Source organism: Mauremys reevesii, linkage group 12, assembly GCF_016161935.1.
Source record: "Mauremys reevesii isolate NIE-2019 linkage group 12, ASM1616193v1, whole genome shotgun sequence".
Classification (NCBI taxonomy): Eukaryota; Metazoa; Chordata; order Testudines; family Geoemydidae; genus Mauremys; species Mauremys reevesii.
The window spans coordinates 17578650-17596925 of NC_052634.1; the positions used below are offsets into that span (position 1 = coordinate 17578650).

The following is an 18276-nucleotide window of genomic DNA, read 5'->3' on the forward strand; positions in this document are numbered from 1 at the left end:
ATTAAAAGCTTATAGAAAAGGCTGAGAGTACCTCTTAAAAACGACCTTTTTAAGCTAATTTTTCTTATGAACTGAGAACATAGGAGGAATTTTCCTGTTGATCAGTGTTGTGGCTATTCATTGAAAGCTTCTTTTAATGTACAATGTAATATATTGTCAAAATGCGGTAGGGAGTGATCCTGCACGTGTGGGAGCTGGACAGGTTGAGCTAATTGTGCTTTTCCATCTCTGATTTCTGTGACTGCCCTTCAATGATCAGTCCAGAGTAATGGAATGACTAGGAACTGCTCTGTTCTCTCGAATTTTAAACAAACGTTTCCCATGCCGTGAGGTTCTCTGTTCCATCCAATCTTTGGATATATATAAATAATCTTTTGGTAAAGAAGGAAGATCCTGCCAAAATAACTTGTTTCCTAAACGTCTGCTCTTAATCTTGGTCATAGAGGCCATACAGGTCATCAGATGACCTGAATTACATGAGTCTTAGTGTGCGAGGGAACTAACTAATGAACTCACTGAATCAGTGATAATTATAGCTTGTAAAAAATCACATGGGAAAACTAGGGAGGTATTAGAAGTGTGGAGGACAGCAAACTCTGTACCGCCTTTCCAGTAAGGAAAGAGCTGCCAGGATCACGTAATGTTCTGTATCCCCGAAGTCCTAACCCCTGTCCACAGTAGTGCATTTTTTCTTAAAGAGGCTAATGGTGCCATGAACGATAGGCATCGGGAATTTGGAAAGTACAACTCTTTCTGGACACACTTGATTGCTTTTTTTTGTTTGCTAGGACTTGATGAATGAGAATCCAGTAGGTGAACTGCCTCTTCATCATTCACTATGAAGCCTAAAGATGGGTTTTAAAGTCAGCTTTTGACTACGTAATGATTGATGATTTTTAGAAAGGAATCCATACCTGCTCTGGGGTTATGAATGGCATTGGAGTAGAACTTGTCCACTTCCCTGCATTCTAACCCTGGGGGGAGTTCTGTAGTGTGGTAAATGTGGTGTGTATCAGGAAAATCTCCCTGACTGCCAGATGTATTGTGCTGTAGAATAGTCTCCTCAGGAAGTGGTGAACATCTTCTTGCTTGGGACTTCTAAAACTAGACTGAGGACCGTGCGAGTACACATGCCATAGGGAATATTTCTGCGCTGGGAGAGGGACTAGATGATCCAGCAGGTCTTCATCCCTAACTCTTGAGTGTCTGAATCATCTAATAAACAGCTGCTGGAGGAACCAGAATTCCAGCTGCTGTACTAGAATTTCCAAACTGGGCCAGGTGCAGAGAAGGGCTGCTAGGATGCTCATGGGGAATGGTGAGGCTATATTACAAGAGAAGACTGAAAGAGCTTGGTTTGTTTAACCTAGCAAACCACAGGCTGAGAAGGGCCATGGTTGTGCTTGATAAATACATCAGGGGCTACACTAAGAAGAGTTATTGAAGTTGAAGGACAATTTGGTACAAGAACAAATGGGGAATAAACTGGCCAGAAATAAATTGAAGCTGGAAATGAGAAGCAGGTTTCTAGCCAGTTCTGGAACAGCATCCCACTAGAAGCAGTGGGGACAAGAAACCTAATTTGATTTTAAGATGGAGCTTGATCAGTTTATGAACAAGATTTACATGTCAGGTTTGCCTGCCATAACAGGGACTGGACCTGGTGGCCCAGGAAATCCTTTTAGTCCCACATCATGTTCTAAAAATAACATTGCACTAAGCCATCAGCCACTGAACCTGATCATGTTGGCTTTAAATGGCACCAGCTGGCCTGTCGCTCATGTGTGATAAATCCAGCCCGTGTTCCCTCTGGTCTTCTAGTCTCTACCCTAGACCCGAAGAAGAGCTCTGTCTAAGCTCAAAAGCTTGTCTCTTGCCAACAGAAGTTGGTCCAATAAAAGATATTGCCCTCACCCACCTTGTCTCTTTAATATCCTGGGACCAATATGGCTACAAGACCACAGCAAAAAATCTCCACCCAAAACAGGGCAAGAGATGGCATTTTCTTGAAAATGCCAAGATCATAGAAGACTAGGGTTGGAAGAGACCTCAGGAGGTCATCTAGTCCAATCCCCTGCTCAAAGCAGGACCAACACCAACTAAATCATCCCAGCCAGGGCTTTGTTAAGCCAGGCCTTAATCTCTAAGGATGGAGATTCCACCACCACCACCTTAGATAACGCATTCCAGTGCTTCACCACCCTTCTAGTGAAATAGTGTTTCCTAATATCCAACCTAAACCTCCCACACTGCAACTTGAGACCATTGCTTCTTGTTCTATCATCTGCCACCACTGAGAACAGCCTAGCTCCATCCTCTTTGGAACCCCGCTTCAGGTAGTTGAAGGCTGCTATCAAATCCCCCCTCACTCTCTTCTCTTCTGCAGACTAAATAACCCCAGTTCCCTCAGCCTCTCCTCATAAGTCATGTGCCCCAGCCCCCTTATCATTTTTGTTGCCCTCCACTAGACTCTCTCCAATTTGTCCACGTCCCTTCTGTAGTGGGGGGGACCAAAACTGGATGCAGTACTCCAGGTGTGGCCTCACCAGTGCCAGACAGAGGGGAATAATCACGTCCCTCAATCTGCTGGCAATGCTCCTACTAATAGAGCCCAATATGCCATTGGCCTTCTTGGCAACAAGGGCATACTGCTGACTCATATCCAGCTTCCCATCCACTGTAATCCCCAGGTCCTTTTCTGCAGAACTGCTGCTTAGCCAGTCAGTCTCCAGCCTGTAGCGGTGCATGGGATTCTTCCATCCTAAGGGCAGGACTCTGTACTTGTCCTTGTTGAACTTCATCAGATTTCTTTTGGCCCAATCCTCCAATTTGTCTAGGTCACTCTGGACCCTATCCCTACCCTCCAATGTATCTACCTCTCCCCCCAGCTTAGTGTTGTAAGAACGACTGTACTGGATCAGACCAAAAGTCCATCAAGCCCAGTATCCTGTCCTCTGACAGTGGCCAATGGCAGATGCATCAAGGAGATTGAACAGACAGGTTATCATCAAGTGATCCATGCCCTGTCACCTAATCCCAGGTTCTGACAAACAGAGACTAGGGACACCATTCCTGCCCATCCTGGCTAATAGGTCCATCAATGGACCTATCTTCCATGAATCTATCTAGCTCCCTTTTGAACCCCGTTATAGTATTGACCTTCACAACACCCTCTGGCAAGGAGTTCCAGCGGTTGACAGTGTATTACGTGAAAAAATACTTTGTGTTTGTTTTAAACCTGCTACCTATTAATTTCATTTGGTGGCCCCTTGTTCTTGTATTATGAGAGGAAATAAGGAAGTGTTATTTTACTCCTTTTCTCTATACCACTCATGATTTTATAGACCTCTATCATATCCCCCCTTAGTTGCCTCTTTTCCAAGCTAAAAAGTCTTCTCATATGGAAGCCGTTCTATACCCTTAATTATTTTTGTTGCCTTTTTCTGAAAGTTTTCCAATTCATCTTTTTTGAGATGGGGCGACCACATCTGCATGCAGTATTCAAGGTGTGGGTGTACCATGGATTTATATAGAGGCAATATGATATTTTCTGTCCTATTATCTATCCCTTTCTTGATTCCCAACATTCAGGTCACTTTTTTTGACTGCCGCTGCACATTGAGTGGATGATTGCAGGGAACTATCCACAATGACTCCAAGATCTTTCTTGAGTGGTAACAGCTAATTTAGACTCCATCGTTGTATGTCTAGTTAGGATTATGTTTCCCAGTGTGCATTACTTTCCTAGAATACCAGGGTTGGAAGGGACCTCAGGAGGTCATCTAGTCCAACCCCCTGCTCAAAGCAGGACCAGTCCCCGGACAGGTTTTTGCCCTAGATCCCTAAATGGCCCCCTTAAGGATTGAACTCACAACCCTGGGTTTAGCAGACCAATGCACAAACCACTGAGCTATCCCTCCCCCACTCTGTGCAATAAATTACTTTGCAGTTATCAACATTAAATTTCATCTGCCATTTTGTTTCCCAGTCACCCAGTTTTGTGAGATCCTTTTGTAGCTCTTTGCAGTCTGCCTGGGACTTAAGTATCTTGAGTAGTTTAGTATCATCTGCAAATTTTGCCACCTCACTGTTTATCCCTTTTTCCAGAACATTTATGAATATGTTGAATAGGACATGGCCCAGTACAGATCTCTGGGGGACACCACTATTTACCTCTCTCCGTTCTGAAAACTGACCATTTATTCCTACCCTTTGTTTCCTATCTTTTAACCAGTTACCAATCCATGAGAGAACCTTCCCTCTTATCCTATGACTGCTTATTTTGCTTAAGAGCCTTTGGTGAGGGACCTCATCAAAGGCTTTCTGAAAATTTAAATACACCTATGTCCACTGGATCTCCTTTGTCCACATGCTTGTTGACCCCTTCAAAGAATTCTAGTAGACTGGTGAGGCATAATTTGTTGGGAAATAGTCAACACGGTTTTTGTAAAGGGAAATTATGTTCATCTATGAGTTTGACAATTTTGTTCTTTACGATAGTTTTAACCAATTTGCCTGGTACTGAAGTGAGGCTTACTGGCCTGTAGTTGCCAGGGTAACCTCTGGAGCCCTTTTTAAAAAATTGGCGTCACAGTAGCTATCCTCCAGTCATTTGGTACAGAAGCTGATTTAAATGATAGGTTACAGATGACAGTTAGTAGTCCTGCAATTTCACATTTTGAGTTCCTTCAGAACTCTTGGGTGAATACCATCAGGTCCTGGAGACTTATTACTATTTAGTTTATCAATTTGTTCCAAAACTTCCTCTGACACCTTAATTTGGGACAATTTCTCAGATCTGTCACCCAAAAAGAATGGCTCAGGTTTGGGAATCTCCCTCACATCCTCAACAGTGAAGACCAATGCAAAGAATTCATTTAGTTTCTCCGCAATGGCCTTATCGTCTTTGAGTGCTCCTTTAGCACCTCGATCGTCCAGTGGCCCGACTGGTTGTTTAAATACATCAGAAGTGGAAAGGCTGCTAATTTTTTTGCACGTCCTGTGAACTTGCTGAGGGTGCAATTCATCCCATCATCTAGATCATTAATAAAGATGTTGAACAAAACCGACCTCTGGGGCACTCTGCTTGATACCGGCTGCCAACTAGACATCGAGCCATTGATCGCTACCCGTTGAGCCTGACAGCTTTCTATCCACCTTGTAGTCCATTCATCCAATCCATAATTCTTTAACTTGCTGGCAAGAATACTGTGGGAGACCATATCCAAAGTCGTCCTCTTCCCAAGTGGTTGGGCCTCTGTGCACGTAGGAAGTGGGTGCTTCTGTAGCATGTCCCCCTGCCCATTAACTGCCCTGGTGGAACCAATATTCCACCTGTCACACCATGTCTTAGTAAGTGTGTCATCCGGTGATCACATCTTTGCCTATCAGGTTCCGTGCTAAATGCATTCAATCTACAAATTCAAAGCAGGCTCTTCTAACTGCCAGCTCTGCAAATTCAACCTGGCATCCAGGAGTCAAAGTGGGTACTGATTGCTTTGTGCATTAGCTGCAATAAAGGTTCCATAGGCTGAGTTCTGCACTCAGAGACTCCTGGGCAACCTTCCGGGGCTTGCGTAGGTGTGACGCTGGAATTCCACAAACAATCGCATGGATGCACAAGAGGAAATAGATTTTCCCCCCTCTCTCCTCTATTGCTCTGTTGGCTTTGTGGAGCAATAGGAAGTAAAAAGCAATAAATAATTGTATTTTGTCACTCAGAATGGATTTGATTCTGTTGCACACAGGGAGCAGATATGAGGATAGAGGGTGCCGTTTTACATTAGGCCTTTGTGAACTGCATCCACACCTGGGAAAACATGCTTTGCGGTCAGGGCAAAGCTCAGGCTTGAGGTGCCAAACTTCTGTTAGTACAGACAGTCTGATTCCATTCCACTGGCTCCCCAGATTCCCTTGTGTTAAGGAAACTCTCTGCTTCTTATCTGGTAAGTATTGCAGGATGCTTGGGTACTTGGACCAGAGCCAGACCCTCACATCCTCAGCCGTGAAGACAGATGCAAATAATTCGTTTAGTTTCTCCACAATGGCCTTATTGTCCTTGAGTGCTCTTTTAGCAACTTGATCGTCCAGTGGCCCCATTAGTTGTTTAGCAGGCTTCTGACGTACTTAAAATTTTTTTTTTGCTATTACTTTTTGAGTCTTTGGCAAGCTGTTTTTCAAATTCTTTTTTGGCCTAATTATATTTTTACATTTCGTTGGCCAGAGTTTATGCGCCTTTCTATTTTTCTCACTAGGATTTAACTTCTACTTTTTAAAGGATGCCTTTTTGCCTCTCACTGTTTTTGTTTTGTTTTTTTACTTCATTGTTTAGCCACGGTGGCATTTTTGGTTCTCATACTGTGTCTTTTAATTTAGGGTATACATTTAAGTTGAGCCTCTATTATGGTGTCTTTCAAAAGTTACCATGCAGCTTGCAGGGATTTCACTTTTGGTGCTGTATCTTTTAATTTCTGTTTTAACTAACCTCCTCATGTTTGTGTTGATTTTTAAATCTGCCTCTCTGCTGCTGCGCTTTCTCCCTCTATCCAGTCCAGTATCTCATAGCTTGTTCACACTTGCAGTGCTGTAGCACTTAGTGAAAACACTACCTACACTGATGGAAGAGCTTCTCCTGTCAGCGTAGGTAACTGCACCTCCCCACGAAGCTTATCTTTGAAAACTCATGGTGATCGGGGAAGGTCCTGGATGATTGGAAAAAGGCTAATGTAGTGCCCATTTTTAAAAAGGGAAGGAGGATGATCCAGGGAACTACAGGCCAGTCAGTCTCACCTCAGTCCCTGGAAAAATCATGGCACAGGTCCTCAAGGAATCAATTCTGAAGCACTTAGAGGAGAGGAAAGTGATTGAGGACTGGAGCACATGACTTATGAGGAGATGCTGAGGGAACTGGGATTGTTTAGTCTGCAGAAGAGAAGCATGAGGTGGGATTTGATAGCTGCTTTGAACTACCTGAAAGGGGGTTCCAAAGAGGGTGGAGCTAAACTGTTCTCAGTGGTAGCAGATGACATAACAAGGAGTAATGGTCTCAAGTTGTATTGCGGATTGGGGGTTAGCCTGGATATTAGGAAAAACTTTTTTCACTAGGAGGGTGGTGAAGCACTGGAATGGGTTCCCTAGGGAGGTGGTGGAATCTCCATCCTTAGAGGTTTTTATGGTCAGGCTTGACAAAGCCCTGAATGGGATGATTTAGTTGGGGATTGGTCCTGCTTTGAGCAGGGGATTGGACTAGATGACCTCCTGAGGTCCCTTCCAACCCTGATATACTATGAAGCTCTCCTGTCAATACAGAGCTGTCTGCACCAGAGGCTAGGGCAGTAGAATGACGTTCTACTGAGGACGTTTGTAGTGTGGGCCAAGCCTCAGCTGGCCTTCCTGATGCCTCTTTGGGTGCCCAGTCATCACCTTTTAGACTCCATCTCCTCCTCCTCCTCCTCCTTTCTCAGCACTATGGGCAAACTACTGTCCTCTCAGTGGTGCACTTCCTTATACAACATCTCTGAAATCCAGCCTTTCCTCTCTGCCCACCCACCTAGCCAGATGCCTGTTGAGGCCTCAGTGTGTCCCACTATGGCTGCTCCACTCCTGCTCCCCTTATGTCTGTATGTGCTGTTGGTGCTGAAATCACCACCTTGGCTTGTTGCTTGGACCCTGTCAGCCTCCTCTGCATCCCTCCGCTGCCACCCATTTACCTACACAAGCTCCTTGCCTTCACCTTTCTTAAGGCCCTTCATCACTTAACCCCATCCTGCTTAGCTGGTCTAATAACTTAACACATCATGGATCCCCACCTTCCTTCTGCCAGTGTTCCCAGGCTTCATTGCCCACCAGTCAGCTTCTCTCTTACCCACCTCTGGGCTGTTTCCCGTTGGAAGGGTGGGGGGGAATCTCCCAGGTAAAATCTAAGCAGCCTCTATCAAAACCTTCTCAGATTGCTTCAGACTAACCCTTGCCCTGATGGTAATCAAAGCTAGGCAGGTGACAAGCTGCAACTATTTCTCTCCCCTTTCTTCCTGTACTCCCTTCCTCCCTAGCTTTATCCTCCCCTGAAATACCACCCATCTGATGGGATGGCTTGTTCACCAGGTTCTTTTGCTTGCTTGCCTCCTCAATTCTGCCCCCTCCCCATCCTGTCACTTCTCTTGTTGTGGCTTTATGTTGTGAACCTTCAGGGCCGAGATTGTCTGTCTGTCTGTCTGTCTGTCTGTCTGTCTGTCTGTCTGTCTGTCTGTCTTTGGACAGCACAATGGGGCCCCGATCCTGATCGCCTTTGTGTGCTACTGAAATAGAGAGATTTATTTTTACAGGCAAAAGCCAAAGACAAACAGACAAAACCTGTTCAAAGCTATTTAGGTTACTACATCAAGCACTCAAAAGTTAGGAAACGCCTGATTTACAGTTGTCCACATAACTTTAATTTCATTCTCTTGTGCATATATCACAATGAGGCAAGGTCCTGTGGGGGGAAAAAATAGCGTGTAATCATGGAACTAAAGACTGTATCATAGTGCCTATGCGCAAGGGCACCGAACAAAGGTTGCTTGGGCAGCAGTAAATCTTGCATTTCCTAATTTTTGGGCGCCTTTACTCTGTAACAGAAATGTTCTTTAAATGCAGGTTTTTTTATTTAACATGTATGCGCACACGCATGTGTGGTTTTTTTGTTTTAAAGTTGGAGAGGGAAAAAATAGAAGCATATTTATATAGATATGACTATAACAGTCTCTCATGATTCATCATGAGTGGGCTTTGAACCTTGGGCCTTCTGCAGTCCAGACTTCTATCACCTGAATTACTGGACTAGCTTTATTAGCTGGCAGCAGGAGAAGGCTGTTTTCTCTCAGAAGGGTGGACTGCTGGCTCTGGGGAGGTGCAGGAGAATGGGGTACTCCTCTCTCTCCCCACCCTTGGAAGTTGGGGGGCGCACCAGCTGTATGTAGTGTCCCCAAGGGAGGGAGAAATGGGTCACTGGGGCCATATGCTGAATCCAGGCAGCTCTGCTCTCTTTTCCCTCCCTTCCACATGTGTGTTCCCCACCCCCACATCACCAACTGTCAATTTTACAGCTGCTCTTGCAGCTCCAGGCCCTCTCAGCATGTTTGCTGCCACCCTGGCATTGTGAGTCGGGTGTTGTCATCAGTTATCATCTAGGAAGGCTGCCAACACTTCCCTGAGGAGTGCGGGAAGGGGAATGGAGAATGAATGGTTTATAGCTCATGAAATGCTGAATTTAAATTTATGGGAGAAGGAAAAAAGCATTTGTGTCGTGGAAGGAATTTCTACTGCTAAAATATCAAAGGCTTTCTGCAAACAGGTGTGAGAACATCTCAAACAGAGTCAGAAGAATCCCTTAGAATGGGACCAGTTAGGGAATTTAAATATAGAGATTGCTGGAACTAACTCGTTCCACCTAGCATCATAGGTGGGTGGATTGACTAGAAACCCATCTGTGTCTTTTCACCTGTGTAACTTCTGTGGCCCAATCCCACCAATATCCTGCCTCTGTAGCCCCAGGGGTATGATGAAAGAAGTGGTGCACCAGTCAGCTGAGGGTTTCTGGAATGGGGTGGAAGCTTGTTTCAGACCCACTTAAGGTGGAGCCAGTGCCATGTCCAGGTTACGGGAAGTGGAGTTCTTCCAGCTTGTGGATCAGGGTTGTGGGTAGGATCCTGCCCATGTGTCCATAGAGTCTCCTTGCTCTAGGATGGTGGGGAAAGGGGTCAGGCTTGTCCCCAGCTCTTATGTGGCAGAGCAGTGACTAGCACAGACTGTGACTGTGCTATCCCTGACCCTGGTGCTAATGAGGGGGGAGGGATAGCTCAGTGGTTTGAGCATTGGCCTGCTAAACCCAGGGTTATGAGTTCAAGCCTTGAGGGGGCAATTTAGGGAACTGGGGTAAAAATCTGTCTGGGGATTGGTCCTGCTTTGAGCAGGGGGTTGGACTAGATGATCTCCTGAGGTCCCTTCCAACCTTGATATTCTATGAATCTATATGGCTCCTGCAGCAGGAGCCAAAGAGGGCATTTCCTCTCCATTTTAATGCCTTGTCTCTCTCACCTGTGCTGTTTCTTGTTCTTCCCCCACTCAGGTATCGGGGGCTAACGCTTGTGCTGACATTCCTGTTTTATGTCAGTTTCCATCTCTCTCGCAAACCCATTAGCATTGTGAAGGTAAGTGCTGTACCTGGAGCGTAACACGTAGTGTAGCCCTATGCTCATGAGATGAGATTTCTGCTTCTGGAGTCTTGTTCTGGCCAGCTCCCCAACCCACTGCTAGTGCATGAGTCTGATGGTATTGCAGCCCCGCCCGCCGTGCCAGTACCTGCACCCTGCCCATGGCCTGGTCTCACCATCACCTCCACAACCAGCAGTGAGCTGCTTGCAGCCATTGGCCTGGCGCACTAGTGTCTCATCCTAGTGCGCTTTATTAAGCGATGTTTGGGCGAGGGTCAGGAGGAAGAGTTCTCCGGATTCTCTCTTCGGGCGGCTTCTCAGATCCTCAGTTCTGGCAAGACTTTTCCCTTGAGGAGGATCTGTGTCATGTAGGTTCAAACCTTCATGCAGGGGTGTTAAATACCATTCCTGGTGTCTGAAACATGGCCAAGCAGCATCAGGGAGACTTCAGTCAAGACATCCTAGGTACCAAGGGCGCTTAAAAGGCACTAGCTGGTGGGGACAAGGTAGGCAGAGAGCACATGGGGGTGGGGTGGGGGGATGTCTGGGAGGTGCTGGGTTGGGGACAAGCTGTGTGTGTGTGTGTGTGTGTGTGTGTGTGTGTGTGTGTGTGTGTGTGCAGGAGGGAAACAAGAAGCGGGAGCTGCCTCATGTTCTTGTGTGAAGATGCCTTTTGAAGGAGACCTGGACTCTTCAGCCTTTTCTTTCCTTGTTCGGTCCACAGAGTGAGCTGCACACCAACTGCTCTTCTCGGATTTCCCCCAATGGCACCAACAGCACCACGTGGTGTGACTGGGCTCCCTTTGGTAAGAGCTTCCTGACTGAGTGCCGTGGGCCTCCCACCCAGCTCCTCTGGATGGCTGCGCACTGAGCCGCAAAGAGTGTAGGAGAGTGCAGCTCCCTTCCCTCAGGAGAGCTTCACCTCTGAGCTCAGTGACCAGAACTAGCTGCAAGTCACTTGGTCCAAGGTCTCCAGGGAGGTGTTTGGGTGGGAGGCTCTAATGGCTGGGCAGAAATTAGACTGCTCAGGCTGCCTGGGTTGGGAGCCCTCATTATCTCCCCCTAGCCTGTCCACGTCCCTCTGTCACACTCCCCATGCTGCTGCTATGACCCTGGCTTTGCTGCTTGGGTAGCCCTTGGGGCCAGCAATTTCCAGTGCCTCTGCATTGCCTGTTGGGGCCCCAGCCCCTTCTCCAAGAGCAAGCCATGACTGAGCCTGTGTGCCTCCGCCCTAGACTGTGACCCCAGGAAGTCCAATCAAATATTAAGAATTGGCAGTGCTCTGGCAAATAGACTCGTAACGTGATTAATGACCTTACTCAGGAGCCTTAATGTGTTTACAACGTACTTATGAGTCTCATTAGTGCATTAGCCGAGGGCCAGGTTCCCAGAACACCTGGGTTTGGCAGTTGCTAATCAGAGCCAATTGGAGGCCATTAACCAGCTGAGCAGTGCCCTGGGTGCTTTTGCCTCAGGGCCCACGTACAAAGGGCAGATGCCTACTGGAAAACAGGCATGTAACAGAAGCCACCAGAGCTGGCCTCATAGTGGGATGTACTGGCATTCGGCAAAGGCATCGTTTCTGAAAGCAGTGCGGCTTAGCATGGCCTAGAACCATGCTCCTCGACCTTTTCAGGCTGGCACCCCTTACTCAAAGTAACGTTTTTGAAACTCTTACATGTACTGTAAAAGAGTGTAAAAAGCATTGCCATGCATACAGTGCCAAGCCAATGGAATGGAGCGGTCAGTGCATGCTGAGCGGTTGACAGAGAACATTTCCCATCGAAGGGTCAGGAGGTGTGGGAGTGAGAGCCTCTGTGCTTTAGACTGTAAGAACATAGTCAATGCCTCATTCCTTTCATGTCGCATTGGTTGAGAATCACCGGCCTGGAGGAATGAGCTCAGGAGGCAAAGTCCTGAGTTTGAATCCCAGTTCTGCTGCATTGTTCCATCCCCTTTTTCGTACCTTCAGCCCCCTTTGGTAGATGGGGATAATTATACTTTGTTTTCGGGGGTGTGGGGTGAAGAGCAGTGAGTTAATGTTTAAATACACAAGGTTCTGCTCTACTCTTAAAAAATCTGATCCCCGAAGCAGTGAGTGAGGCACTCAGCAATTCAGCTCTGAGGGTCTCTGGGCCTTGCTGGGAGCACAGAGCGGTAACCTGCATTGTGGAGGGAGTGGGAGAGAGCAATATCCCCCGTGGATGTGAATGAGATGCAGGGCTTCTCTAAAATATAGGCTTAAACCCAGAAAATATCGCTAGCAGCAAGCCCACCTTCCAGGTCTTGAAGCATCCCTGCGGTGCTGGGGTGGGGAGAGTGGGCAGACACTGCAGTTGGGAGTCCTGCTATTCCAGCCTGTTGCTCTTTATAACATGCTGGCTTCTGCCTGCATTGTCACCTGTCTTCCAGATCAGGATAACTACAATGAGCTTTTTGGAGCCCTGGACAACGCCTTCTTGGTTGCCTATGCCATTGGAATGTTTATCAGGTATGGACTTCCGAGCACCACCAGCATGTAGGGAGGAGACGGTTACATCTCAAATCCTCCCCCAGGTGCCTCACTGCTTCCCGTCGGGATCACCTCCATTCCACAGACCCCATGAGCGCTTTCCGACTGCATAGCTGCCAACAGGTGTACTGGCTCTTGCGTCAGGGTGGTATCTTTGCCTGGCTCAATGACACGTGGTGTCGTTGGACAAAAGCTGGGCCAGACAGTCTGATTCTGGCTTCCTACATGCCCCTGGTAGCCTCAAAAGCACAGGACATGTAGTATAGCCAAAGGCTGCTACCTTGCACCCCAGAAGTGGCTGCATTTCAGTGGTGCATGAAGCTGTTGTAAGCCATTCTGGAACGTGTTGGGTGAATGGTGCTGTATAATGCCAATGACTGGCTAAGAAGTGGAACACCCCTTAGGGAGCTAGACCCTGGCAGAAAGCTGCAGCACCAGTGCTCTTTGGTCACATCTCTTGTCAAGCAAGATGAAGGGAAGACAAACTTTGAACTGGCCTCCCGGCACTGAGAATAAATTGATCCCCCTTTCTCTTGCCTGCTTCAGCCCAGTGATTCCAAGCGCCCTAGCTGACTGGTCTGTACAGACCTTTCCCTTAAACTCTGGCTATCGCTGCCAGTGGAATCGGCGTAGCCTCAGCTTGGAATTTCAGCCACCTTGTTCTGTTCCTAGAATGCAGACTTCCCTCTATTGGAGCTTGGGTTGTTATGATGATTTTGGGTGGCGTTTGCCCTTCCCCTATCCTGGAAAATAACCCCGTGGGGATAAGAAATGACTTGCACTCCAGCTTGGTAAATAACATCCATCATGCATGCTACCGGCTGTGGACACTTTAGTAGGTTTCTTATCAGTTTGCTGTTCGTGACGGCAGCTTCAGGGGTTTGTATCTGAAATGTGTCGGGCCTGTTTGAGAGGTCAGGTTGGTTTCTGTGTTGATCTGGGCTGAGTGGGATGGCGGGGTGGTCTCCGGTCTGGGTGCAGCTGGGAGGAGACCCCATACTAGGTCTGTCCTGGGGATGCTGCATTGGGTTGGTGACTTATGGCACCTGGCCTCAGCCAGCACGGCACATAAATGATAATGCCCAGTGCCTGTGAGATATGACTTCAGCACTCCACACCGATACAACCAGAGCCATTGAGAGGGGAGGGGGACTCAAAGAGTTGAACATTAGGAAGGTGCCATCTAAGGCTCATTCTGCTCGGGGGGTGAGAGGATCAGGATGGCATTTGGGGTTTGGTTCTGGGTTTTGTTCCTGTTTGGGAGGAAAGTAGCTCTGTCTGTCTCTCTGGAGTTCAGACCGCCCCCTCAGCCTCGCTGCATGCAGGGATAGGCCTCGCATTTCACAGAGCTGGGAAGGCTGTAGCTTTCCATAAGCATGTCCCAGCCCCTGGTTCCCAGAGGTAAGACCCCAGCCCTTGTGTAAAGTATTGCTGAGCTGGCAGAGTGCATGTGGGTGGCTGTTAATGCTCTTTCCCCTCCTCTGTGCAGCGGCATCTTTGGTGAGCGCCTCCCACTGCGCTATTACCTGTCGGGAGGGATGGTGCTGAGCGGAATGTTCACTGCCCTGTTTGGCCTGGCCTACTTCTGGGAAATCCACGTTCTCTGGTACTACATCATCATCCAGGTAAGGAGTCCCTGGCCTTCACCTACTGTCTGTTCTGAAATGCTTAACTGACCACAACGTTGTGGTCAATCTGTTGGCTGGATTTTCACTCTGTGGAAATCCCTTGTGCAGAGCAGGGAGTTCAGGACCTCTGAAGACTCTGCGTGCAATCAACAGGCCAAGAGTTTCTTTGGAACACCTCTCTGCAGGTACATGGTGCTTCTCCACCACTTGGAATCTTTAAACCATATCGGACTTCCTGCTAAAAGCTATGCGCTAGCTCAGCCACAAGGGATGGGGCTCAGTGCAGGAGTTACTGGAGGGAAGCTCTGGCCTGCCTTGTGTAAGAGGGCGGAATAGTTTATCATAATGTTCTTAAATCTGTGCATTGGCAAAGCTGTAATTTAATGTACTGGTTTGATGGGAGCAGCCTAATGTGTGATCATTTAAAAAAGACTGAGTTTCCCGAGGGGAATCCTCAGCATCCTTTGGAGTAAAGGCTGTCATGTGAGTTTCCCAGTAACTTCGGGAGTTTCTTTGTCCTGCCTGATGGTTTTTGTTTTTTTTCAGTACTTGCTTCTGCAGCCTTTGATGTGATCATAGGACTGGTAGGAACCTTGAGAGGTCATCTAGTCTAGTCCCCTGCACTCATGGCAGGACTAAGTATAATCTAAACCATTCCTTAAAGTAATAATTGGAGATATACCACTCTCCTAGAACTGGAAGGGACCTCGAAAGGTCATAGAGTCCAGCCCCCTGCCTTCACTAGCAGGACCAATTTTTGCCCCAGATCCCTAAGTGGCCTCCTCAAGGATTGAACTCACAACCCTGGGTTTAGCAGGCCAATGCTCAAACCACTGAGCTATCCCTCCCCTTCCTGACAGGTGTTTGTCTAACCTGCTCTTAAACCAGCTTGGGGTTCAGTTCCTCTGGCCAGCCCAGAGAGCCAGGAATGCAAAGCCAAACCACAAACCTGTTCTGATTCTCTTCCTCCACTCCCCATGAAAGAGCAAGCAAGGTAATAGATACACTTGGCATGGCCAGGCATCCGCCTAAGTGTGCAGAAATTTTCCATGGTGTCCTGAGTCGGTGTGAGGTTTGCAGTGGATTCTCCAGGAGCTCTCTCAAATGTGGTTGTTCCAAAGTGCTAGCAAGAACAGGGCACTTCCATTTCTTAAAATGTCCTAGGGAGGCTTGAAATGCTCCCAAACTTACAGCAGCCAGGCTGGCGCAGAATGACCAGTATGGAAAAACTAGCAAGTGACTAGAACGGGCAGACTGTGTTACCTGAGGGAGACCCAGGCTACAGAGCAGTGCCAAGGCTGCTTCTCCTTCAGGATCAGAGAGATGTTCATCTCCTCCACTCTGATTTCATCCAGAGTAGGCCGCGCAGATATTCTCTGCAAGCTGATAGGACCTGGAGTTAAAAATAGTCGTCCCTATTCTTGAGATTCCCTCCTCACACCGTCTTGCTATGAACCACTGGAAGAAACCAAAAGCTAAATAATTCTGTTCAGAAGAACGTTGCTATCTCAGGCATTTCATCTGGGGTCCAGATGGTGCACCCCAGACCCCGCTGTGCCAAGTACTCTCATTCCTGCTCAGGTATGAACAGGAAACGGAGGGGCCTATTAACAGAAAACAACCTGTAAAAGTTCCCTAGATGTGCTACGTTACAGGAGTGTCGGGAAATCTGACTGGCCCTGTCTATTGCCAATGGAGAGCAAGTAGCAGGAACTGTGGATATTTCTGAACATTGATGTCCCAGATGCAGCACGGCAAATCTCTGCTTCACCAGACACCCTGTACCAGAGGCAAATTGGCACAAGTGCTGATGAAATGTAACCTACTGGCAATAGCCACGTTTCCTGAACCAGTTTCCTGTTCCAGTTTCTCTGATAAGAAATATGCCGTCAAACCTGCCACGTTGACGTGGGGTGCAGCAAAACTTGACTCCCAAAAATATCCCAGCTGCAGACTGAGGCGCCATCCCTCACAATGGAAAAACCTTGACTTCCAGGGCTGCGGTGAAGCTGCTCAGGTTTCTGCAAAGCTGCTGCTGGCAGGGATTCTGTTCTCTCAAGCAATGCCAGGGAAGCGTTTCACAATGAGCTGGCTATTGGTGGGGCCCTGGGTGGGGCCCTGGCTGTTCCTTCCTATTAAAGGATGAACTCCCAACCAGCAGTGCAGACCTTAATTGCAGCTTTGGAATCCAGAGGACAGCTGCCTGGGTTAAAGGCCTCAATTGTGTACTGCTCCCATTTTGTGTTTTGACATGCCAGTGCTTCCTAAGTGGATGTTTGGGCTGGGTCATGGGTCAGGATTTTGCGCTTCAAACATAGGCCTCCTTCTAAGTGCAGAGACACCTCCCTCCTCCCCCCCAACCATCTCCTACTCCCAGTGCTTTCAGACACCTATTTTCATATCTTAGGGTGGTTCTGGCTTTATTTACAGGAGTGACTGAGATGCTGAGCATGACTTGATGCACCTTCTACACTTTAACGAGTTTAGCCTCACAGCCTCCCTGTGAAGTGGGTCAGGTCAGGTTAACCCCATTTTACAAATGGAAAACTAGGGAGCAGAGAGAAGTGATTTGTCCAAGGTTACACAGCGAGTTAGTGGCAGACTGAGAATCTTCTCAATAATATTGTGCCTTAGATCCAAGGCTCTCCTCACTCCCTAGGTGGTGGGGGCAGTTGGAAAATGCTGTGGTTTTGAAAGTTCCTGGAATGACTTTCAGACAGAAATATCACCGAACGCCCAAGGAAAGCATTGCTAAGCACTGCAGGGATTCCCAGCCTCCAGGTGGGGGACAGCAATAGTTTCCGTTCCTGATGCATGTAAAATGGTCCAGCAGGGAAAACTTACTGGCTACTCGCTGAAAAGGGTGGGTGCTTTCAGCATCCCAGACATACTGGAGCAGTCAGCCCTGGGCACAAGGGAGGCGATATTGGGCTGATCTTGGAGCCAGGGATTAGGAGTTCTAATCCCAGCTCTCTCTTGACTCGCTGCATGACCTTGGGCAAGTGACAAGCTCCCTGCTTCTGCACGCCTCCAGCCTACTGCATGGGGTGAGGGGTTCTGAGGATTAAGGCCACAATTTTCAAAAGCAGGAACCTAAAGTTAATCTGCCAAATCTGACAAGCCAGGACATTTATTCCAGAACCTAAATACAGAAGTGCTGAATTACCAGGGGGCTGTTGGGTGCTCAGCATGTTTGAAAATCAGCCACTTTGTTTAGGAGTCAAAATATGTACTTGGGATCTGAACTTTAGGCTTCTGGTTTTGGCCTGTCTGTTTTGGCGTCAGGGACTGGTGTTTTCCAAAGAGCACTGCAGTTTTTCCCGTTAGTGAAAAAAACAGCCTCTTCCACTACAAGCAGAGATCTGTGGAGACAACAGGAGCTAGTGGATGTCATGTCCCTTGCAGTGCATGCCTGCAGCTCCATCCAGATGGAGGCCTACTTCCTATGGCAGCTCTACGAATGTCCTTGTAGCGCTTCTGAAACCTGCCCTGCATAGTTCCCTTTACTGGATGGGTTAAAGTGTACCTGCACTACTCATTGGCCTTCCCTGCCACTGCATGGAGAGGGTGGGACTGGCATGTCTTTAACTTGGGCACCAGCCCTTCAGAACGACTGCATACTTGACTCCCCGAGCGGCCAGGGTTTTGGAGGAATTAGACTATTGGGCCATGGAAAATGCACTGCCTTTCCCCAGGAAGTGTAAGGATACTTTGGCAGTGTGGCACCAATAACCCCATAGGATGTAGGCACTGTCTTGGATGGGTGACTGTCTACTAGACAGCATCTGCACTGATGAGTCTCACCTCTGGCTCACCTCTGGCTCCTTTGCAGGGAGAGGGATTTCTTTCTTTCCTATGTTTCACCAGAATTGCCTGCTACTGAGGTATGATTTCAAACTGTTCAGTTTGCCTCCCTGCTCCTCTACTGAGTTAGGTCTGCATTTAC

At 47.8% G+C, this 18276-nt stretch overlaps 1 protein-coding gene across 2 annotated transcripts in view; it reads left to right on the top strand.

Annotated features, from left to right (window-relative positions):
- SLC37A2 (solute carrier family 37 member 2) overlaps positions 1–18276 on the top strand; it is a 60855-nt gene that overhangs the window by 14760 nt on the left and 27819 nt on the right. For both annotated transcript variants that reach the window (XR_005586791.1, XM_039496744.1), the window contains exons 2-5: positions 10106–10187; positions 10915–10996; positions 12603–12681; positions 14192–14327. Coding sequence is in view for 1 of the 2 variants with exons in the window: in XM_039496744.1 (XP_039352678.1) it covers positions 10106–10187; positions 10915–10996; positions 12603–12681; positions 14192–14327 (379 nt within the window). In the remaining variant the exon portion in view is untranslated. The remainder of the gene's footprint in view (positions 1–10105; positions 10188–10914; positions 10997–12602; positions 12682–14191; positions 14328–18276) is intronic.